Source organism: Meriones unguiculatus, chromosome 11 (assembly GCF_030254825.1).
Source record: "Meriones unguiculatus strain TT.TT164.6M chromosome 11, Bangor_MerUng_6.1, whole genome shotgun sequence".
Classification (NCBI taxonomy): Eukaryota; Metazoa; Chordata; class Mammalia; order Rodentia; family Muridae; genus Meriones; species Meriones unguiculatus.
The window spans coordinates 73,329,793-73,355,052 of NC_083359.1; the positions used below are offsets into that span (position 1 = coordinate 73,329,793).

Sequence of the window (25,260 nt, forward strand, 5' to 3'; positions counted from 1 at the left end):
TGGCAGTATGTACTTGTAATCCCAGTTTTCAGAAGGTCAAGGCAGGAGAATTGCCGGTAACAGGCCAACCTGGGCTATCTAGTGAGACCCTGTTTTGAAAAGAAATGTTATAAATGATACATGTACGTATATTTGACTTCTTAAGACATGATTTTAAAGGCCAGAGCCTGGTTTTAATGGTGATAATCTGTAGAGAGTGAGATTCAAGGAGGGAAATCAGATTTTCAGATTTTGTTGTTGTTGTTGTTTGGTTTATGTTTTTCAAGACAGTGTTTTATTGTGTAGCCTTGGCTTTCCTGGAACTTTCTCTGTAGGCTAAGCTGGCCTTGAACTCACAGAAATCTGTTTGCTTCTGCCTCTTGAATGCTTGTGACTTAAAAGCGTGCACCACCACTGCCCAGCCAGAGTAACAATTTTTAAAAGAAATTTTAATATCTTTTTTCAAGTATGCATTACATTTTAAATTAAAAATTTGAATTGTCTACAAATTGTATAGATAATCCACCTTTTAAGTACTAGTCCTATTCTCTAAATGATGTATGCTTTCTCTCACTTTCTTTAGTAACTTATTAAGATTTTTCTGTAGGAACATGCTTACCCAGCTGATGAACTCATGCCTTTAACCTGTCGAGGACGTGTCAGAGGCCAGGAGCCAAGCCGGGGTGACGTAGATGATGCCTTGGGAAAGTGAGTATGAGCAGAAGGCATAGCGTGGTGGTTTAGAGTAACTGGGTCCCACTTGGAAAGAAAATTCAGTCACATTGCTGAGATTTTGCCAACTTTAAATTCTTTTTGCATTTATTTGTTTATTGTGTGTGCATGTTTACACGTGCTATGGTATGCATGTGGAAGTCAGAGAACAATTTGCAAGAGTTAGTTTTCTTCTTTTACCATGTGGGGATTGAAACACTTTTCACCTATCAAGCCCTCTTACTCTCACAGTTGACCAGATTTTAAAGAATCCCTTAGAAAAAGAAAGTAAAGGAAAACCTACCTTAAACATTATATTAAGGTCTTTTATTCTTTCATATTCTAAAAAAATAACATTTCTTATATCTGAGAAAAGTTAGCTTTTTTATTTTTTGAAAAGTTAGCTTATTAAATTGGATGAAACTTTAAAAACTATGTAACTGGGGCTGGAGGGATGGCTCAGAGGTTAAGAGCACTGACTGCTTTTCCAGAGAGCCTGAGTTCAATTCCCAGCAATGGTGGCTCACAATCATCTATAATGAGATCTGGTGCCCTCTTCTAGAATACAGGTAGAATACTGTATAAATAATAAATAAATAAATCTTTAAAAAAAGTATGTAATCTTTAAAATACATATGAAGTCACCACCATATTATAAGAAATCACTACATGTATATATATATATATCACTACATATATATAAATATATACATATATACACACACACACACATATATATGTATTTATATATGTGGCATGTTTTGATTTATAGTTACTAATTTATTTGTGCTGCTGGGATTGGGCCCCTAGCATTAAGTTTTAATGTTTTATTAATTCTAAAAGGAGCCAACGGCATTTCTATGCATCTTCAGTGATACATAGGATGTTTCAGATTGTTTGGTTATTGCATAGGTCATATTGCAGTGTAGATACATGGAAGAGCTGCTTATATAGTGTTATATATGTTGTTACATTTATTTCTCAGGTTTTCCCTAACACTGATCGATTCTTTGGATACGCTTGTGGTAAGTTCCACTTTTCTTGGCATCATTTGTTTTATAAGTTTTATGATATCCACACTCAAGTATTATAAATGTAGTCAGCATATTATGCATGGAATAGAAGCCATAAGAATTTAAAATGTCCAAATTTTTGCTTCTTAATAAAGCTTGAGTGTTACTGAGTTATGTTAAATTATTGTCAAATACAGTCATGCAGAAGAATGGAGATATTCAAATAATTTAGTTAGTTCACATGTTTCCCCAGCCCTTGGGTAAGGAGTGTGAAGCTTTTGAAAGAAGTTCTTTTGGGAAAACGTGATACTGTTCTTGCTCCATGGCAGTATGCCACACGATACTGAAACTTACGCACAAGCAAAAATGTGTTTTCCCTTCCAACCCTTATGTTATAGAGATCATGCCAATTAGTATTAGCTTCAGAGTTGTCTGTGGTGGCAGAGGGGCAAGGTTGTGTTCCAGATGCCCTGGTTCTGAAGTACTGCCTAGCGTTTTTACCATTAGAACATTGTGGAAATGGGCTTGTTTAAGGGTTTTCTGTAAGGGCTAATCTTGTACTGTAAGTTATTACAAGTGCGAATTTGTACTAAATAAAACAAGATAAAACCATCTTTCAAGTAGCAGAAAGTTTTTACTCCTGGATAGTGTTTCTACATTTTCCTTGCAGCACGTTCTTAATTTTGGGACAGAAGTCTCACTGTGATAGTAGCATTCAGAGAGAGAGTGAGAGAGAGAGATACCCACTAAGTCCCTGCTCTTTGATTGCTCTGGTGAAGCATCAGGACTGCCTCTCTCTGTAATACAGCCGAGGTGGAACTGACTGTTGAGACCTTTGTGCTGGGCTGGAGGTTTGAAAGTGACAACCTCATTTAGCCAAGATGAGTGAAAAGTACAAATTACATTATAAGGACTCTGAAAAGGTGCTGTTAGTGCCTCTGAGTGAGTGGGCCCAGGGGAAGAGAGAGATGATGCACAGACTGTCCAGCAGACAGGAAGTGTGTGCTCTGGAGCTCGACAGTCTCTGCAAGGCACAGCTGTTATCTAGGAGATGGAATGGCATGATGTGTAATCGTAGCTGAGTGAGGCACAGGGCGTCTCTGGGATGGGGAGAGGGTGAGAAGCAGGAGCTGTGAGTGACAAGACAGCACTAGAGGAGCACTGGCATTCCTTCCTCGTTTGTCATCTTAGCTTCATTCCTTCAGATGGCAGATGCCCCTCATTTCCAAGTTCTTAACTTATTTCCATGGACTTTAGTTATCGTTATCACTTTATACAATATTTTCAGACCTGAAGGAGATAAGGTGGTTCTAGGCTGCATGTTCCTGCATTTAGAAATCTGTCAACTTCTCTAATTGGATGGCCACAAATTATTATGAATCATAGTCTTCAGGTTGGACTTTGAAGAGTTTGTCATTAGTTCTCAAAGTAAGATGCCTGGAGTAGTAGTAACAGCATTATTTGGGATCTAGTTAGAAATACAAATTATTGTGGGCTGGTGAGAGGGCTCAGAAGGAGCGATTACCACCTTCTGACAAGCCCAACAGCCTGACAAGCAGGACCACGTGGTGGAAGGAAAGGACTGACTTACGCAGATTGTCCTCTGACCTGGACACATACACTGTGGCATACATGTCAGGCATATACACGCAATAAATGAAACATGCTTTATAAAATATTTAATTTCAGTCTTCTCAAGTGAGAAGAAACAAAACATCTGCAGATCACCATCATACCGGAAATGAACAAATTCATTTTGAATTTTGAATCATTATCCTAAGGATTTTCTTTTGAGTTTAAACAGAAATAGAGAAAAGTAGAGTATTTTCATAGGTTTTCCTGCATTTAGAGGTGGTATTATCTTGCATGTTTTTATCAATACAAATACTAGGGTTTCTAATTAAATTTGCCTTTTAAATTATTGTTTTTTAAATCCATGATTTAGCGACTTGAAAATAACAGCATATCACTTACAGTGACTAGAGTACAGAACACAACCACTTTTGTTTGTAACATAAAGTCAGTTTCTCTTGCCATAAATTGATTTTTAAATTTAAATTGTTCAAAATACTAGTTTTGACCTATTGTCATAGAATCAGGCTCTAAAACATTGCACCTTTAAATTCACATTGCTATGAAAAAGCAATAGTTCCTGAAACATTAAAAGTAACAGGAAAGGTGAGGCGTAGGCTCTCTTCTTGGCTTGTTAGGAGATAAGTAAACATAAAATGATGAGATGGTTAGAGTTGGCTCTGTTTGTAAGTTTGTTGTTGGTACTTCTGTGGTGTGTGTTTGCAGAGAAGCAGCTCCTGGGATACACAGGAGGGAGGTGTGGCTGTAGCTGAGTCTTAGGAGGGAGATGGTAGAGAAGATTAACAAGGTAACAAAAAGGATGGCCAGTGGGAGAAGAGAAACTAGTCAGCTCAGACTTTGGTTCCCATTGTCTTTGATTTCAGGCTTGCCCTAAATTTTTTGCCTTGAAATTTTAGACACATGCTTATAGGGAATCTGTAATGCTTAAGAGGATCAGATCAAATTTCAAAAAGTACTGCAAAGTATTGTTAAACAAAAAGATTCAACCATCAAAGGCAAACTTCTTTTATTGCATCCAGTATCTGCATAACAACTAATCATGCATAACAACTAATCACGTCCGTAATTCAGATAGGAAATCCAGAGCAGCCTTTATAATGACAGTGACCCCTTTTCATGGAGCTCATTCCAAAAACTCTCTGAGGTTTCAGTTGAGTCACAAGTCTAGACTGGCTTGGTTATAATAGTAATGATATTAAACACTTGTTGTTCAGCACTTATGTCAGACACTGGTTAAAATACTTTGCACACATGATCTCATTTAAGAAAACAGTGCTATAGGGCAGTGCCTCCTTCCTTCACAGAGAAAGGAATAGGCTCAGATATGGAAGTAGCTTGGCTTGACTCACAAGTGACTGAAGTGAGAACTAGAACTTAGATTAAGACCTGTTCTTGACTGTAATGTCACACTGCTTCCTTGGCCAGTGGGGCGCCCTTTGGGTATAGGTGGCATCAAGTGACGGTGTAGGCTCAGCCGGGTGAAGACAGTACTTTCTTTGGAGTAGGCAGTTTCTTATTTTACATAGCTATGTGTTTGTTTATTTTGTGTGTGTGTGTATTTGTGTATTTTGTGTGTGTGTACCACCCTGTGTGGTACCACTTGCAGGGGTTGGGCCTGTCCTCTCATATGGGTCTCAGGGATTAAATTCAGGGCATCAGGATTGGCAGCAGGTGCCTTTACCCACTGAGCAAGCCCAAGAGAGTTTAGTTCCTAAGACAGTAGTACTTGATGAGCAGGATGGCTGTTTACTTTGCTCTGGCTTAGAAACCAAATCCCTGCAGAGCATACCTATATAGCTCTAACTGTAGGTCATGGGCAGTGTATGCGCATGTACAGATATGAAGAGTATCTGAAGAAGAAGAACCAGCATTAGAAAAGCTGTCTCCATATCCCTGCCTGTCATCTAACTATGAAAAAGGATCCCTTTATCTGAATCACTTGATTCTAGAAGTTTGTATTTTGGAACATGTCATAAGCTTTACAGGCTGGGCATTCCTAACCCAACAATCTAAAATATTTGAAATCTGTAACATTTTTAGTGGTGCCAACAAGGTATTCAAAACCTAAAAATTTTAGATTTTGAAGCATTTGGATTCAAGACTTGGGACTTAGAGATGCCCAGCCTGCATTCTGAACAGTCTGAATCCTCTGATGGGTGTTTAAGGCCCCAAAAGTACAGCAGGGTGTAAAGACTCCCCACTGTTCGCACTTACTTTTCAGTTTCAGACATCACATTTTTATAATATACTTAAGGGTATATAATAGTTTGTATGCCTCATTTTTCTGACTCTTAAGGTATGCTAACATTGATTCAAGTATCTCATTCTGAGTATAGTGTTCTGTTGACTTGGTAGAAAAGAATGTTATGTCATCTTCTCTTCCACTAGGTATTAAACAAAACCAAGGAATTTGAAGATGCAGTGAGAAAAGTTTTAAGAGATGTTAATTTAGATAATGATGTAGTTGTGTCAGTCTTTGAAACAAACATCAGAGTTCTTGGGTAAGTACACAACCCTCTTCTGGACTGCAAGGGCACTGCATGCATGTGATAGACAGACATTCACCAGCCACCAAAACAACCATTCACATAACATTTAAAAAAAATTGAAATCCAGGCATGGTGGCTCACACTTGTGATTCTGACACTTAGAGGCTGCGACAGGAAGACTGTGAGAAGTTTAGGACCAGCCTGGCCACACAGTAAGTCCCATGCCAGCCCAGCCTAGAGTGAGCCCCACCTCCAAAAAGAGAAAAGGAAGGAAGGAAGGAAGGAAGGAAGGAAGGAAGGAAGGAAGGAAGGAAAAGAAAAGAAAAGAGAAAGTTTGGGATATAGTGAAGAGGCCGTATTATGCTGTAACTGACACAACAGTCTTCAGAGACAGACTCACACCACAGGTGATCCAAGAGTGAAAAGGAAGTGTATGTAGGTTGAATGCATTTTCTGTTAGTTCCTTCAGAGGTTTCCAAGAGTCTCCACAGTTGGCCAGCATTGGCCAGGAGCCTCTGCAGGGAAGCCACGTGAGACTCAGTTTACAGGCTTGCTCCTCAGACAATAAGACATACCCTTGTGAGATTATAATGTAATTTTCTGTCCCATCTCCTTGTCGAAGCTATTCTTCAATTGAATATAAGAAGTCTAAGATAGCTTTTTAGAGACTATTAGCCTTTTTAATGAGGTAAAAGGTGTTTTTAAGTTTTCAATGGTACATCAAGAGTCAAAGATTTTCATGGTGGTAAAATTAAAACTTTAAATTCATTTAAAAAACATTTACTCATTTGTTAAACTACTATCTAGGATGTACTCTGGTTTAAGAAATTTTAAGGTACTTGAGAGTGCAAGTTCTTTATAATAGTGTGTATATTTTTGCAGTCATTTATATGTTGTGTGTATCAAGGGAGGAGCCTACAGGAAAACTTGTAGGAAGGAGTAAGTTCTCTACTTGTAGTAAGTGGGTTTTGGGATTCCAACTCTGAGTCTGTAGTCTTTTGCAAGTGCCTTTATTCACTAAGTCTTCTTACCAGCCCCTAATGTTTTCTGTTTGTTTGTTTCAATATGTTAGCTATGTGATTATAATAGTTTGTCACTAAATGAGTAGTTGGCAAAAAAGAATTAAATCATTCTGTAGCCTGTCTTACATTTGCAAATTGTTGGGAACAAATGCTCTCACCTTCTTAGATAGTAGCTTGTAAATATCTTTAATTAAACTGCAGGTAATGTTTTGTCTCTGTGATCCTAGGGGCCTTTTGGGTGGACACTCACTGGCAATCATGTTGAAGGAAAAAGGTGAATACATGCAGTGGTATAATGATGAACTTCTCCAAATGGCAAAGCAGCTGGGTTACAAACTCCTACCGGCCTTCAACACTACCAGTGGCCTTCCTTATCCCAGGGTGAGTCACTGCGAACACGCACCACTTGGCTTACACTTTATTCGCTGTTAACAGGATGCGCTCCTGTGGTCAGAGGTGTTCCTCACCCGCGGGAGCCTCGAAGAAGATGCATCAAAGCTGACAGCAAATTCATATTGACATTGCAGCTGAGTTACAGTTGAGCGATGTAAACATTCCTGTAAGCTTTCCTTGGCCTCAGTGTGTCAGGCTAGTTCATGCTGCAGAAGGAGGAGACAGCCAGACTGCAATGTGGGCCAGAGTTGTTGGTGCTGAGATGATGTGGAAGCTGTGAGAGTAGGAAGGTGTTACTCTCCAAGGAGAGGGTGAGGAGGAAGTGGACCTGCCACAGAGGAAAGCATCCAGGGATTCAGGAGTGAACATCACACAGTGGGCAGCGTGGTAAAATCCTAAGAAAGAGGCTCCAGCAGGAGGGGAGTGTCTAGGTACAACGCCTTGCCGGGTGTTGTGGGGCAGGCTGATAGGGAAGGAGGCTGCAGTGTGGGTTGCTGGCTGCTCTGGGATTCCTTCTTGCTGGTATTAGAGCCCTGAGACCCAACAGGTGAGTAGGTGAGGGAGCTTCACTATTGTTTTGCCCTCCAAGAATATTTTCTATTTAAAACAGGAGAAGGAAGCCACTGAGGATGGAGTGGACTCTCATTCTTTATTAACACTGTTTTTCTCCCATTTGTCCAAGTCAGACCCAAGGTCTGTCACCTTTTCCTTTCATTTTGCTGCTGTGCTATTAAAGCCAACTTGAGACCTGGAGAGATGGCTCAGCTGTTAAAAGCTAGCCTTGCAGTCAAAAACAAAGCCAGTTTAATTTTATTCATAAACTCCTGTATCTTAATGTGCTTATTCTTTTCTCTGGCTTATTATTCAGGACACTTGGGAAAAGAGTACGACCAAAACATTTTTTATTGAATTGCTTTCAAAACTTTAACATTTTCCCTGGTCCAGTGACTGCCCCTTAACATTCAGAGTTTTTATAGTTTGGCAGTAGACTTTCTAGTGTTCTCTCACAGTCCTTAGTTACTTTTCTATTGCTGTGACAAAACACCGTGGTCAAGGTATCGTGAGAGGAAGAGTTAAGTTAGGCTTATGGTTTCAAAGGGTTAGAGTCCATTGTGGTTGAGTGAAGACCTGGCAGCAGGAACAGCTGAAAGCTCATACCCCAAACTGCAGGCCGGCAGCAGAGAGCACACTGGTGTGGTGGGAGGCTTTTACATCTTCAGAGCTCAGCCCCGTGACACACTTCCTCCAACAAGGCCACACATCCTAATTCTTCCCCAACAGTTCCCTAGCTGGGGACCAAGCATTCAAGCATGAGCTTATGGGGCTGTTCTCATTCAATCCAACATACTCCTCTAGCCCAGGGAAACCACCTTTCCATCCAAACAATATGCAGTGCTCTTCAAACCTCAAGCAACTTTTGTGTTGCATGCATTTAGGCCTTCTATCTCTACTGCCTAGTATAACTTCTCTAGAAGTAGAAGTCAAGCAAGGCTCATTCTCTGTATTTATGACATCATTGTCAGCTGGATAGGTGTTCAGCAGCACAATATAGGTAGGTGCTTTTCAAACCAGATATCATACCCATTGATTTCCCCGCCAATTTAGTCTATCACAACTGCCACCTTTTCTCCAATGAAATACTAGAATTAACCCCTATAATTTAAGTTTTCAGTTTGGGTATTTTTTTTTTTGTTTTTTTTTTCCTTCTGTATGTACACATTGTATGTATTTGTTAGTGTGAGAGTCTGCACATACTCATGTGAGTTTGTGTGTGAGCAGAGAGAAGATGGATGTGGGTATAGAGACCTGTAGTAGATGCCGGCTGTCTTTCTGCAATCTTTATTTTTTAGGGTAGGGTCTCACTGATCCTGGAGCTCATTAGTTCGCCTAGGCTGTCTAGCTAATGAGCTTTAGGAGTCCCAGTAGTACAGGGGTCACAAGAGCATGCGGCCAGCAGATGAGGTCCTTGTGCCTATGCGGCAGCACCTTCCTCCCTGAGGCTTCTCTCTGGCCCCACTTTTAGTATTTTAAATTGCTTTCCTGCCAATAGGCAATCTTACATACATCTTTTTTTATCTGTTTTATTTTTTTTGTCTTTCGGATGAATTGCTAGAAGAAAGTATGGAATACTTTTTAAGACTCTGAGTACTTATTACCAAATTGCTGCCAAAAAGATACTTTCATTTTTCCTCAATGACACAGAGTATGTGATTCCAACACTGTAAAGTATCATTCTTTTCTCAGTATTAGGAGGGAGGAATTGCAGTCATTTTAAATGAGAATTTGTTTGCTAGTATGGTTGCATTGTTAGCTGGTCATTTTCCTTTAGTTTATTAAAGTTAGATGCAAAACTATTTAAAGCAGTATGTATATATTAAATTTACATGTAGCAAGTGTTTCTGTTTTTGTTTTATTGTCTTTTATCTTTTTTTAACTTAAAATAATTAATGTGTGTGGGTGTTTTGCCTGTATGTAGGTGTGCTACATGCCTGTCGGTGCTCACAGAGCCCAGAAGAGGGCATTGAATTCCCTGGAACTGTAATTTCAGACAGCTAAGAACCACCATGTGGTTGCTGGGAAATGAACCTGGATCTTCTGGAAGAGCAGCCAGTGCTTTATCTCTCCAGTCCCTATTTTTTAAGTGTGTGTGTGTGTGTGTGTGTGTGTATCTGTCTGTCTGTCTGTCTGTCTGCCTGCCTGCCTGTGGGTATGTGCATGAGTGTAAGTATCCACAGAGACCAGAGAAAATGTTGGTCGGATCCCACGGGAGCTAGAGTTACAGAGGTTTTGATCCATCTGATGTGGATGCTTGGAGTTGAACTTGTATCCTCTCAAGAGCAGTAGGAGCTCTTAACCATTCCTCTAGCCCTAGTTTTTGTTTTGTAGAGGTTTTAGAATTTGAGGAGTTTAGCATTTATTCCTTTTTTTTTCTCTCTGTCTCCCACTTTGTATGTGTCTATGTATGCACATGTTGGTGTCTATGTGTGTCGTGTATGTGTATGACAGAGGTGAGCACTGTGTCTTCCTCATTGGTCCACATTACTTTTTTGAGACTTAGTCTCTTCTTGAACCTGAAGCTTCCTGATTCAGGTAGACCAGCTAGGAATCCTGTTTCTGCCTTGCTAGTACTGGGGTTACAGGTACACACTGACAAACCTGGCTTTTTGACATGAGAAACAGGATTGAAACCAAGCCTTCATGTGTTGGCGTACTTAAAAAAAAAAAAAAACAAAAAAAAACCCTTTTATTTATGTTTCTGATATCCTTTTCTCCCTACTCCACCCCAATCCCTTCCAACACCAGGGAGGAGAGAGAAATGGTTTGTGGGAGAGGGGGCATAGTTCACTTAGCTGCTTCCTGCTGGTTAAGGTCATCTGGTTCCTTGGAGCCAGTCCAATCCTTGTCTCAGGAGATCTCCAACTTCTTGTCTCACAGCGGCAGCCAGGAGCAGCAAGGGAGAAGCAGGAGCAGCCTTGTTTTTTCTTGGATTTTCCACAGTCTCTGGACTCTGGCATTTATTCTCTCTCCAGAGTCCTCAGATTTCAACTATCTGCAGCTGGCAAAGAGCTCCTCTCAGAGCCCGCTTGAGGCAAATAGTCCGATGCTGTGGACCATCTGAATCAGTCCCACATCCACACCTGGGACCAAAACAAAATCATGTTCCTATGTACTACACTCCTGCTTGTTCTGTAAGCACTTTACCCACAGAGCTAGCTTCCTAGCACCTCTCAAATTTTTTATGTTTGCTGTAACATGAGAGGCAGGCTTAAATTGAAAGAGAAGGTGCTACAAGTACTAGTGTCAACAAAGAAACTTGTTATTTTCCTATTGCTTGACGAGTCAAAAAGAGTTTGAAATGATTATTTTAGAAGAGGAACTGTATTAAAGGGTTGCAGCATTCGGAAGGTTGAGAAGCACTGCTAAATAGATAATAAGTGTTGCTCAGGGAACTGAAAGTGGGGAGTCAGTGTCCTCAGTGACACAGCCACTGGTGAGTTCCCCATGCTCCAGAGGATAGCTTCATACTAATGTGGGCCCTGGTTGAACTCAGTGAGTCAGAGGACAAAAGTAAAAATGACAGGGACTAGTGAGATGAATCAGCGCATACAAGCGCCTGGCAGCCTGAGTCTGATCCTCGGGACCACTTAGGAGAAGGGGAGAGCTGACTTCCCCGAGGTGTCTTGTGTCTGTGTGATTGGCATACATGTGCCTTCTCCGCACACAGTAAATAACAAATGTAAGAAAAGAAAAGAGTGATAGTGGGAGGAGGAGGATCAGAGGGGTGGAGTGAGGACTGTGACCAAAGTGTATTGTGTACATGTAAAAACTGTCAAAGAATTTATAAAAACATACAAATTTTAATCTCTTCTAAATATATAGTATTGTACTGGTTTCATAAATTCTCCTAAGGCTGATCTACCTGTATAGCAATACTTGCATTGTTATAATAATATTATAATAATATCTGTGTTATTACATCATCAAGAAAGAAAGTGAGAACTTACCCTACACATTCTGTATGCTCAGAATATATTTTCCTGGTGTTTGTTGGAAAGCCACAGAGATCCTCAGGTTGACTTCACTTTATTCACTTCATGAATTATTTTCATAATCTGATAAAGGCCTGATTGACAGTGGTAGATCATAAACTCATTTATGTCTTGGCAGTTGCTCATGGTAACTTTCTCATTGTATTTAGATTAATTTAAAGTTTGGCATCAGAAAACCAGAAGCCCGGACGGGAACTGAGACAGACACCTGTACAGCCTGTGCGGGGACCTTGATCCTTGAGTTTGCTGCTCTAAGTCGATTCACCGGAGCGACAATATTTGAGGTTTGCTTTTCACAGCCTTTGGTCTCCTGGGGTTTGGGAAGAACTAACTTTCTATTTGTTTTCGTTGCCTAAGGATCAGGATTCTTCATAGTAGGATTACTGTTACTTTAGTCTACTTTTAATCAAATTTTAATGTTATAGGCATGGAAGCCATTGTGGGGCAGCAGCATTCAATACAAGTCCGCTTTTTGTTCACAGACCATAAATAATATTTTAGCTTTCTTCTTAGAAGAGTGTTTAACTACAGCATGTAAATTTAATGACTGCTTGGTAGCACAGATGTCCTTGTATTTGTGTTTTATTTGTTAGACTTCCAAATGACTGGTTGTATTTCTGAAATCTTCACAAATAATTTAATAGTGCAATTTTTGTGTGTAAGCCTTGATCAAGAGTCTAATGTAAAATTTGTGTATTTTGAAGGAAATGTCAATCATTCATTATTCAAAAGACTTAAATCGCCCCACATATTTTACTGTGGCTTATCTCTATCTTGCATTAAAAATTCTAATGTAATTATTTATTATAATATAATTATCATTGGAATCCTAGAGTTACTTACATGCCCACTTTCACAGACACATGACATAAATAATTTTTTTTTAAGTCATAAGGTGATCACATGGGCAGAGCAGAAGCAGGGTACATATAGCACCATTATAGATACTGGAACAGGATGCGGAGAAAGCCAACAAGTCCTATGCAGGTCCTATCTGGGTGTGAATGGATGCCTGTGCTTTATATGCCTCGAGGACAGATTTATCAGCTGTGATTGGTTAATGCTTTAGACTTAAATTTTAAAATATCCTTTTTTTTTGTCTAGTAGTTTCCCTTCATTAAACAGTATACACCCTTGTACATAATGTTTTAATATAAAAGAAAAAACTTTCTTAGACATTGATGTATTTGTAGGCAAAAATGAGTCTCAGTAAGATAAGTTTGCAGTCTGAGGGTGAACAAATGCAGTTGGTTTAAAGCCCATGTCTTTGCTCTTTCCATTGTCCTATTTTGTTTTTCTGAGTAAATCTGTTAAAAAAAAAAATCATGATTTAAAAAAAAATCTTCTAATTTCCTTTGACAGAGCATTTCTGTTAACGGGATTTTGAGCTGTAATCTGTATTTTTATTTTTATTTTATTTTTAGGTTGATGTGAAACCGCATCTATGCTCAGTGGCTTATTTTTGTCTCTTTCTATGTTATATTCACAAGTTGAGAAATTGTGACCAGTGACAGTATGACCCACAATGCCCAAACTATTTTCCATCTGACCCTTGTCAGAAAAACTTTGCTGACTCTAACATATGGAGAAAAATATTCAAAGAAATCAGAGTTCTTTTTATTAGTGTCCTATAATTCAATTTTAAACTTTGGCTAAATTCATAATTTTACTGTGCCTATTTACTTAGGCTGTAAAATAAAATAGGAATAATCAGTATCAAGCTTTCCAGATTTGAAAATTCACCACTTAATTATAGTTGTGATCTGCTTTGCTGAAATATAATTAGCATGCATCATTTGCATCAAGAATGTAAATGATTTTGTACTCGATTGCCAAACCTACAAAGTAACAAATTAGGTTTAATGATTTTTTTTTGCAATGCTAAATAAGTTCATACCCTAAAATTAATTTAGAATTTTACCAGGAGCTATCCTTTGCTATTCTATTTGTAACATCTTTTTATCCAAAGCTAAGAATTTTATAAGAAATAATTTCAATTTAATATCCAGTGAATAAAAATAAATGAAAGAAGTTGTGTAAGATTATACATTTTATGTATATATGTATAGATACCTTAATATACAAATAGTCCTCAGTAGCCTAGTTGATTTGCTAAGTTTTCACGAAGAAAATTATGTGTCACTTAAAAAACAACAACAGTATCTCGTTCATGTTTAAAGTCCTGGAGAGATCAGGGATACAAGGCATTTACCCTAAACATGGTAAAGGCAATATACAGCAAGCCTATAGCCAACATCAGACTAAATGGAGAGAAACTTAAATCAATCCAACTGAAATCAGGGACAAGGCAAGACTGCCCACTCTCTCCATATCTTTTCAGTATAGTTCTTGAAGTCCTTGCTACAGCAATAGGAGATCAAGGGGGTTCAAATTGGAAAGGAAGAAGTCAAATTACAACTATTTGCAGATGATATGATTATATAGATGAGTGACCCCAAAAATTCTACCAGGGAACTCCAACAGCTGATAAACACCTTCAGCAAACAGGCTGGATAAAAAATTAACTCAAAAAAGTCTGTAGCCCTCCTGTATACAAAAGACAAATGGGCTGAGAAAGAAATTAGGGAAACAACACCCTTCACAATAGCCACAAAGGACATAAATTACCTTGTTGTAACTCTAACTTAGCAAGTCAAAGACTTGCATGAGAAAAACTTCAGGTCTCTGAAGAAAGAAATAGACTTCGATATGAGAAGATGGAAAGATCTCCCATGCTCATGGCTCGGCAGGATTAACATAGTAAAAATGTCCAACTTACCAAAAGCAATCTACAGGTTCAATGTAATTCCCATCAAATTCCCGACACAAGTCTTTACAGACCTTGAAAGAAAAATTCTCAGCTTCATATGGAATAACATATGAAACCCAGAATAGCAAAAACAATCCTCTAAAATCAAAGATCTTTTGGAGGTATTTCTATCTCTGATCTGAAGCTGTACTATAGAGCAACAGTATTAAAAACTGCATGGTACTGGCATAGAAACAGAATGGTGGATCAATGGAACTGAACAGAAGACCCAGAAATAAACCCACATACTTATGGACACCTGATCTTTGACAAAGATGCCAGAACCATACAATGGAAAAAAGATAGCATCTTCAACAAATGGTGCTGGTCTAACTGGATATCTACATGTAAAAAAATGCAAATAGATCCATACTTATCACCCTGCACAAAACTAACGTCCAAGTGAATCAAAGACCTCAACATAAAACCAGTCATGCTAAACCTGTTAGAAGAAAGAGCCTTGAACTCATTGGCACAGGAGACAACTTCCTGAACAGGACACCAACAGCACAGGCTCTAAGAGCAACAATCAATAAATGGGACCTCATGAAACTGAAAAGCTTCCATAAAGCAAAAGACACTGTTCTCAGAACAAAATGACAACTAAAGACTGGGAAAGGATCTTCACCAACCCTATATCTGACAGAGGCTAAGAACTCAAAGGGAAGATTAACATCAATAAACCAAGTAACCCAATTAAAAAACTGGGTACAGAGCTAAACAGAATTCTCAATAGAGAAATATAAAATGGCAGAGAAACACTTAAAGAAATGCTCAATGTCCTTAGTCATCAGGGAAATGCAAATCAAAATGGTCTTGAGATTTCACCTTACATGTATCAGAATGGCTAAGATCAAAAACTTAAGTGACAACACATGCTGGAGAGGATGTGGAGAAAAGAGAACCTTCCTTCATTGCTGGTGGAATGTAACCTTGTACAACCACTTTGGAAATCAACCTGGCACTTTCTCAGACAATTAGGAATAGTGCTACCTCAAGATCCAGCTATACCACTCCTAGGCATATATCCAAAAGTTGCTCAAGTATACAACAAAGGCATTTGCTCAATCATGTTCCTAGCAGCTTTATTTGTAATAGCCAGAATCTGGGAACAACCCAGATGCCCCTCAGTTGAGGAATGGATGCATAAATTGTGGTACATTTACACAATGGAATACTACTCAGCTATTAAAAACAAGGAAATCATGAAATTTGCAGGCAAATGGTGGAAACTAGAAAAGGCAGCAGTATGGACTTCAGGAGAGGGAGAAAACAGGGAACAGGACAGGAGCCTACCACAGGGGGCCTCTGAAAGACTCTACCCAGTATGGTATCAAAGCAGATGCTGAGACTCATAGCTAAACTTTGGGCAGAGTGCAGGGAATCTTATGAAAGAAGGGGGAGATAGAAAGACTTGAAGTGGACAGGAGCTCCATAAGAGGAGCAACAGAACCAAAAAATCTGGACACAGGTTTTTTTTTTTTTTCTGAGACTGATACTCCAACCAAGGACCATGCATGGAGATAACCTAGAACCCCTGCACAGATGTAGCCTATGGCAGCTCATTGTCCAAGTGGGTGCCCTAGTAAGGGGAACAGAAACTGTCTCTGACATGAACTCCCTGGCTGGATTTTTGATCACCTCCCTCTGAGGGGGCATTGTCTTCCTCCAGGCCACAGAGGAAGACAATGCAGCCAGTCTTGATGAGACCTGATAGGTAGGGTCAGATGGAAGGGGAGGAGGACCTTCCCTATCAGTGGACTTGAGGAGGGCCATAGGGAGAGAAGAAGGAAGAAGGGTGAGATTCGGAGGGAATGAGGGAGGGGCCTACAGCTGGATACAAAGTAAGTTGTAATAAATACGAAAATAAAAAAGATTAATTAAAAAAACACTATCTAAAATGACTTCCAAAGACAGTGTACCAACTGTGAATCTTCTTCAAGTTTGCTAAATGAGAATGAACACCTTTGGAGAGTTCTACTCTGCACTGAAATGGTGAGAATTGTTTTAACAAGTGCTTTTAATTATGTCAGTGAATATAATCATGTATGGATGTCACCCATGCTACAAGAGTAAATGGCTGTGGCTGTTCTTCAGGTGAGATCATTTACTCCCAAGATCTTAAGGAAATTTTATAAGTGGTTGTCTTAAGAATTTTGCTTAATTCATAAGAGGTCCTATGGCACTTTAATTTGAGGATATCCCCTTCTTTGCCAAGTCAAAGTTCTTCAAATATGCTTTTGTTTTTTTAATTATAGGAATATGCAAGAAAAGCTCTTGATTTTCTGTGGGAGAAAAGACAGCGAAGTAGCAATTTAGTAGGCGTGACTATCAATATTCATACTGGAGACTGGGTGCGCAAAGGTATGCAAGCTGGGCTTTAAGACCCAGACTATCACGTCCTCAGGATGGTTGGGAAATGCGGTGTTTCCTTTGTGAAAATAAGGGGGATAGCATTTTTTCATACCTTAGTGTGGACAGCACTAACAGGTGCAGGGAGAGACGAGGCACCAGAGTTGATTTCCTTGAGGACTGAGGAATCAGAATCCTTCGTCTCACTTCATTGTTTGGTGGCTATATTTAATAATGCTATTACGGTCTACCCCTCCTCCTCTGTGTCTGTGTGTGTTTTCTGTCTCTAGAAACAGACTGGAACCATATTGTTGGAATTCAAGCTGTGTGATGTAACTGTGTTTGTCTATATTCACTGCTGTAAGATGAGGCGTTAGTACTGCTTTTGAGTTACCTTGAAGTTAAATGACTTGGAGTCCTGAGGCCAGTCCTGGAAGGTGTGCAGTGTACACTTACTCTGAAGTCACGGATAGTCCCTTGGACTACAAACTTTACTTACACAATCTAGCCTGAGGAAGTGATAGAAACCACAGGAAATTTGTTTCCTAAGATAGTCATCACACACTTAGTTATAATACTAGAAAACAGAGTAAAGTGAGAATCAGTAACATCTTAAAATTATATTCTACATGCTGTAGTCTTCGGAAAGAAACATAACAATGTTATGAGCAAATAGCGTATGGCATTGAATAAAGAGTATTTTATATTTCAAAACTCCCCTATAAGGCAAACACAGAAGAACAGAAATAACACTGGAATGTTCCTAATGAGGTTATCTTTTATATGTTTCTCTGTTTTCCAAAAAGCTTGTCTTGTTTATCTATAAATAAAAATAAGTACCTGTGTATAAATAAAAATTATGTAGTTAAGCCAGGTGTGATGATGAAGGCCTGTAATCCCAGCACTCAGGGAGGCAGAGACAGGTGATCTCTATGAGTTTGAGGCCAGCCTAGTCTACAAAGTGAGTCCAGGACAGCCAAGTCTACACAGAGAAACCTTGTCTAAAAGAAAAAACAAAACCGAAAAACCTCCAAATTATGTAGTTATTGATCTCATAATTAAATCAAATATAATGCTTATATTTAATATTATACAATTTTTTCTTTTTTTTCTTCCCATATTCCTTCCCTTATTTCCCTCTTCTGTGCCCCTCCCTATTGGATCTTTTCATATCAGTCCCCTCCTGCTACATCCATAACTGTCTACTCTATTTCCCCTTTCTAAGGAGTCCCTTACTCTGTACCTAACCACTGTGGTTATGTGGCTGTAGCCTTCTTATGGAAGACTTAGTATCTAACAGCCACATAAAAGTGAACACATACCATATTTGTATTTGATGTATTTGAATCTGTGTTACCTCATTCAAATGAGTTTTTTTCTTTTTTTGAATGTGAAGGATAATTAATAGCAAAATATATGCAAAATATACACTAATATTTTTAAGAGAAATATTTAAAATAATGTGAGTAGCTGTCAGCTTTCTGAGTATGTTAATCTTTGCTGTGTTTCAAGCAATGTGTCAGTAATTTTATTTATGTTCAGTATTGTGATTTCTGTTATCATCTGAAAGTGTCCTTCATCTTGCATTCATTTGTAACCGTGGTTTCAGATTCTTTACACAAATTTGTGGGATGAGCCTCCGTCTCAGAGGCCATGAGTAAGAAGTCTACCTTGTGAGAGAGTTTTGGTCCATAGAAGCAGAAAGAACCCTGTGGTTCCCTGCTAGGTCTCCACTGGACTCAATTCCAAACCATATAGAGATGGATGCAACTAACTCTTTGAAAACATGCCAAGAAAGTATTTTCTCTGAAGTCCTGCAAACCATTAAGGCACATCACTCCACCATGGCAGCTCATTCTGGGAGGACGGGAGAGGGATGATAGCTTTGCCGGTGATGGTGGTGGTTGCAGGGTGGTGACTAGGGTAGTTCCAGGGTGTCATGCCCGGGGAGTTCATGGGGGCCGAGAAAGTGGAAGGATGTCTCATAAACTCCCTCCTGGGAACTGTAGATGATTTTTTTGGCACAGAAATGCTACATAAGTAGGCTGTAGCAAGAGCTGGCAGGCCCTGCATTATTAATCTTCTAGAACCCAAAGATGGGTGGGCAGGAAGCGGTTATAGAAGTGCACACTCACATACAAATATGCCATCATCGTTCCTATGCTACACACATACTTACAACGTCTATCTCTGCACTCTTGGGCATGAGTGATAATTTTCTTCTCTACTTGTCTGTATTTTCTTTTTAAATTATTTTTTATTATTTAAAATGATTTTTAAATTTAAATATATTTTATCATATTCTTCCCCTCCCCCAAGTTTTTTCAGATCCTCTCCTCCTCCCTACTCACCAACCCAAAACCCAGTATTGCAACAAAACCCAGTATTGCAACAAAACCCAAAAAACAAATACACCAATACCCCAAAAGGAGAAAAAAAACTAACAAAATAAAAGCACACAGAAAAACTGTGTAGTCCATTATTTCTTTGTCAACTACTTGTGAATATTTGAGATCTGCCCTTGAGTAGTTGATTACCCAGACTTTTCTTTGTTGTGTCTAAAAAAAGTCATTACCTGCATTTAAATCAATAAAAACTGTAATCATTCTTCCCCAGTAAGGAAACCATAATTCTTATATAGATTGTTGTTTTGCTTTTCTCTTAATAAAAAAATTTCACATCTAGCTATTCCTAAAAAGGGTATTTTGTTTGTTTTCTTTAAGCTTCATTAAAGTATAACACACTGTATGTCCTTTGAGCCTTTTCAGTTAATATGTTACTAAGACTCTTCCTTACTGCAGGATGAAGTAACTCATCTCGAATACTACAGTAACAAACCAGTTGATGGACACTTAAGTTGTTTTCAAAGATTTTTCTAATGTGATCATTGGTATTTACTTAACATTTGTTTTGAAGTTACTCCTTATCCAAGCATGCATTTCTCTTGGCTATATAGAAGTAAAAAATTTAGATTAATAGTATAAGTTAATGTTCTCAGCTTTTGGAGATTAGTTCAAATTCCAATTTTTTTTTCATTACTGTATACTTCACTAGCAGCATGTAAGAGACCTGTGTGCTGGCATCCTCTCTAACACTATATTGCCGGCCTTTTGAGATGGGAAAACATTTTAAGAGTACCAAAAAACAAGTAAATAAGCATATGTGGCCAATAAATATGAAGATATGTTTGGCATCATTGGTAGTCAAACTGAGTGAATGTCAAAATGCCGTCCCATACAGTTTAATTCTTTCTGTTTATTTATTTTTGATGTTGGGGATCAAACCCACATCCTCACCCTACCTAGCCAAGTGTTCTACCACTGAGCTAAATCCTCAGCCCTTTTTGCTTATTTAAAATTATATGCTTTTGTGTTTTGTTTTGTTTTGTTTTTTTACCATTTGCTTTTGGGTTAGATTGTGATTTTTTTAAAGCTGTGAAATTGTCCATACATTCTTGATACTGTTTGTGAGTTGTGTGTTTTCTGTGTATCCTCTTTTAGTTTATGGCTCATGCTTTCCCTTTAGGTTCTGTTAGTTTATAGTGTCACATTCATCAGTTTTTTTTTTTTTTCTGATTAACACTATTTTGTGTTAGGAACATCTCCTTAATATGATAGTAATAGTTTCTAAGTTTTATTACTAAAATTGACATTTGTTTGACTATCTGAAGTTGATTGGTATTTGTAATATAAGGCACATTTTTCCTATTTTTGGAGGTATTAACAGTGTTTTCACTTTACAGATTTTTTTTTCAATGTATGTGATTCAGTGGTCTGTATAGCATATATATGATGGTACTATTCTGAAATTTATTGAAGCATTGTTCTTTTTTGGCCTAAAATATGGACAGTTTTTGTTAATGTTTCTTACAGATTTAAGAAAGAATATTTTTTTTAATTGTTGTTTGTAGAGTTCTGTACGTGGCAGTTTTCTCAGTTAACTTTTTTGTTTTGTTTTATTAGTGCATATTAATTGCACAAAGTAATAGGCTTCATTATGACATTTTTACACTCATATATGTTATCATATTCACTCCATCTGTTACTCTCTTACCCCTTCTCCCTCTTTCCTCCTTCTATATCCCTAATAGTCTCCTTTTTACTTTCAGGGTTCTCTTCTACTCCCTGCACACATCTGATTTCCACATGTGATAGAAAACATAGGATTCTTACTTTCTGAAGAGCATGTCTTAGGCAGTGCTCTATTGCTGTGAAGAGACATGACCAAAGTGATGCTTGGGGAAGAAAGCATTTAAGTAGGGGCTTGCCTGTAATTTCAGAGGTTTAGTCCATTATTGCCATGGTGACAACATGGAGGTACACATAGCAGACGTAGTGCTGAAGAAATAGGTAAGAGTTCTGCATTCTGAGCCACAGGCAGCAGGAAAAGAGAGACAGTGACTCTGGCATAGGCTTTTGAAACATTCAGGCCCATCCCCAGTGACCCAAGAAGGCCACACCTTCAACCTCCTTATCTTTCTTTCTTCCTTTCTTTTTTTTTTTTTTTAAAGATTTATTTATTTATTATGTATATAGTGTTCTGTCTGCTTGCCAGAAGAGGGTACCAGATCTCATTATAGATGGTTGTGAGCCACCATGTCGATGTTGAGAATTTAACTGAGGACCTTTGGAAGAGCAGCCAGTGCTCTTAACCTCTGAGCCATCTCTCAAGTCCCCTCTTTGTTAAGTAGTGCCTGATGACTAAGCATTCAAATAGAGGAGTCAAAGGGTGGGGGTGAGGGAGTCAGTCATTCTTATTCAAAGTGCCACAGAGCATAATTAAGAAGGAAGATTTTTGAAGGGAAAAAGAAAAGGCTGTGTTGTTTGAGTTAAGCCAACATGAAGGTCAGCCACATGACAGCAGCCACATGGTGAGGAGGGGCGTTTTAGAGACAGGATGAAGCCCAGTGTGTTAGGCAAAGCATGCTTTAAAAGAGATAAAGAAAACAAATGCAGAAAAGCAGAAACTTGCAAAACTCCCTGGCTGTGGCGCAGTAAGTGACTGTACAGAAGGCAGAAATTCTGGGAAGGATACATTATCTCATTAAAAGGGTAACTATTCCTCTCATCTCCTTAGTTTGTGTTATAATAATGATTAATATGCTACTACAACATATTTGTTATAAAGGAGGTTCATTGTGGGAAAGGAGGAGGGGAGGGAGAGAGCCCTCTGCCCATTACAGAGAAAGAAAGAGACAGAGAGAATATGTGGGAAAAACACAGAGAGAGAGCTAGGGAGCCAGATGGGGCCCTTTTACCAGGCACATACCTGACTACAGGCAGCAGGTCATGTCAGAGATTGCTAGGGCCCTGAAAGCAATTAATTAATTAATTAGTTTGAGATAGTGTTTCTCTGTGTAGCCTTAGCTGATCTGGACTCACTTAGCAGACCAGGCTGGCCTCAAACCTAAGAGATCTGCCTGCCTCTGCCTCCCGAGTGCTGGGACTAAAGACGTGAGCCACTGCACCCAGCCTGGACTAACTCTTAAGGGAGGCGACTGCACAGGCAGCTCAGGGCAGGAAACCCAAAAGCAGCAATTCCAGATATGCCCTTGGTTTTCTTGGCAGGAAGTGTCTGAAGGGAGCTCTGATTTCTTACTTCTTCCTAAATGAGCTTGTAGACTGCACAAGGGTGGCACTGGAGCTCCAGTCCAGGCTCTCATCCCTTCTGGTGAACAGCTTTGGAACTGGATCTCTGGGTTTTCATGGGGAAGATGGGCTTTATCGATTCCCAAATTTCAGCTTTCTCCTAAGTGATTTTAGGATTATGTCTTCAGAGAGGGGAATATTATAGTGGTCCTGGAGACTTAAGGGAAAGGTCTTTTCTTCTGGTAAGAATGGGATCTTTAAAACGTTAAACTCCATCCTGAATTTTATAGTGGCTGGACTAATTTACATTTCTACTCAGTTATCAAGAATATGTAGACCCTACTGACTTTTTGCTTGCTTAACCTGTCAAGAATTACAGTAGGTGATTTCCAACAATGGTTTTTCTATTGTTCCATTTTTGTTTTACATGTGTTTCATTAGAAATGATGGGTACATTCATTTTAGATTGCTGTCTCTTCTTAGTTGAACCCTTTGTCACTGTGTAGTGATCCTCTGTCTCTAAGTAGCTGTCTCCACTTTATCTTTCAGTGTTTACTAGATATACCTTTCCCATCCTGCTTTCACTTCCTGCAGGTGCTTATGCTGTAACTGTGTCATTGATGAGATTTGTACATATCTACATGGATTTAACCATTTTCCTATGTTAATCTGTTGATAGTTTTAATACACACAGGCTTATGCTACTTTTATGTTATTTCAGCATGTTGCATCTTTTCTAGTTTTTTATTGTTTTGTTTTTGATTGATATCTTTGTTTCTAAAGACAAACTGAATGTGCTGTCATCCCTTTCTTTCCTTCTCCCCAACCCTTTTCTGTTGTATTGATAATTCTATCTATATGGAGTCTCAGTTTTCTTTGGGGCTTAATTGTTCCCTTTCTCTGTCTCTCCTCTCTTTGGATCCCTTCCTCACTATTTGAGTAGTAGCAAGCCTCACTTGAGGTATTTACTTATTGGCACTTTGCATATCACTTAAAATATATGGGTTGTCTCAATTAACCAGTCTCTGTATATATGGGTTCTGCTTCCAGTATTCAGTCACCTGAACGTGGAGAGTATTCAGAGGAAAGTTACATCTATTCTAAACATATGTATATTTATTATGTCTAAGCAATACAGTATAATAAGCATGTATATAGCTTGTACATTGTACTTTGTATTAAAATGAATTTGGAGATGGCTCAAAGCATGTGAGGCTGTGACAGTTTACACTATTGAATGGCACTTGAGCATCTTTGGATTCTAGCATCCTCGGGAGTCTTGAAACCAGTGTTGTTCAGATAACAGAGATGATTGTACCAAACTGCGTGCAGTATGTTCCCTAGGTACCAAAGCTCTATTTCCCTGGTGGTTCATTGTGATGTCTTACCTGGGTGCAATTCTTGGCTTAAGTTACTTTCCATCAAGTTTTAAAAATAGAACTCTTTTGCTTTCAGACATCCTGTTAAAAATATATTGTTCTTATTTCCATGTTCTAGCATACGGTGAAAGTGTTGTTGCAATTTTAGGTATAAGTTTTCTTCTTTCAGCATTTTTTTTTGGGGGCCTTTCAAACTTAAAATGCTTTTAATTGCTAAAATTTGGTTTCTATGTTGTTGTTGTTGTTTTTTTTAAAGAGATTTCAGTTTTTCAATTTATGTTGGCTAAATCACTGTTAACTTATCCTCCATATAGCTTAAACATGCTGATATCTTTTTCTAAATAAGAAAAATTGTAACCAATTTTGTATCACAACTTTTTAAAAATCAACTTATCAGCAAGGGAGCTATTATTCACATAGCAGATAGGGTTGTATTTCCAGAGATGTGTAGTTTTTACATCAGAGTTTCATGTTAGCATGTAATTGTATTTTGCTATCCTAGTGTCCTTATTTGTACTCTGTGAATTTTCAGGCATGTTTAATAAAGGACCACATTTATATGTATTTTCTGTAGATAGTGGAGTTGGAGCAGGGATTGATTCCTATTATGAGTATCTGTTGAAAGCCTATGTCTTGCTTGGAGATGACAGTTTTCTGGAAAGATTTAATACAGTAAGTTGATTTATTTTTCTATTAATTTTGTAGCTAACTTCATTTGAGGCCAAGTTTGATGAGAACTTAACAACCTAAATGACGTTCTTAAAACAGTTTGTCTTTAAATGTGTTGTAGTGTTCTGTCAGCACTCTCTGATGGAGCTGGACAAGGTAATGTGTGAGTGAAAACCCAACATAGCTTCTTTTCATCTTTTATCAGAAAGTGTCTAAATCTGACAGTGTGTGACAAAATAAGTAGATTTGGTTTTTACGTAATCTTGTTTTGAACAAAAAGGCAATTACTGGAATGAGTTACAGCTAGCTTTCTTTTTTGGATTCCAATCCTATTTGAAATGTTGGAAGTTTGGCCTAGTCTTTGATCATACCAGACATCAAGGTTTGAGTAGGTCATATTTATTTCAAAAGTATATGTCTTAAGACTGGACCATAAGAAGCCCACATAAAAGCTCTGGGAAAGGAGAGAGTTGGACTCATCATGGGTTGCGCTAAGGTTAATGTAGCAAACTCATCAGCTGTGTTGCTATAAACCCCCCCCCCACTCATCAGTTCACCAGCATTTCATATGTGATATGTTTTGATAGTGTAGGTTAAAAGTAGGACAAAGATCATAGTTTCCATCCTGTTTGGCCAGCATACTGATTTTGTGAGCATCTCTGTGTGCCTTTTGTTTAGAGTTTTTATATACACAGTGATTAGAACATGGCTAA

The 25,260-nt window shown here is 38.5% G+C and overlaps 1 protein-coding gene across 9 annotated transcripts in view; it reads left to right on the forward strand.

Moving 5' to 3' along the window:
- Edem3 (ER degradation enhancing alpha-mannosidase like protein 3) overlaps positions 1 to 25,260 on the forward strand; it is a 63,705-nt gene that overhangs the window by 12,011 nt on the left and 26,434 nt on the right. For all 9 annotated transcript variants that reach the window (XM_060364444.1, XM_060364446.1, XM_021640015.2 and 6 more), the window contains exons 3-9: positions 587 to 687; positions 1,676 to 1,715; positions 5,685 to 5,797; positions 7,035 to 7,188; positions 11,900 to 12,034; positions 16,818 to 16,923; positions 24,453 to 24,550. In XM_060364444.1, coding sequence (XP_060220427.1) covers positions 587 to 687; positions 1,676 to 1,715; positions 5,685 to 5,797; positions 7,035 to 7,188; positions 11,900 to 12,034; positions 16,818 to 16,923; positions 24,453 to 24,550 — 747 coding nt within the window. The remainder of the gene's footprint in view (positions 1 to 586; positions 688 to 1,675; positions 1,716 to 5,684; positions 5,798 to 7,034; positions 7,189 to 11,899; positions 12,035 to 16,817; positions 16,924 to 24,452; positions 24,551 to 25,260) is intronic.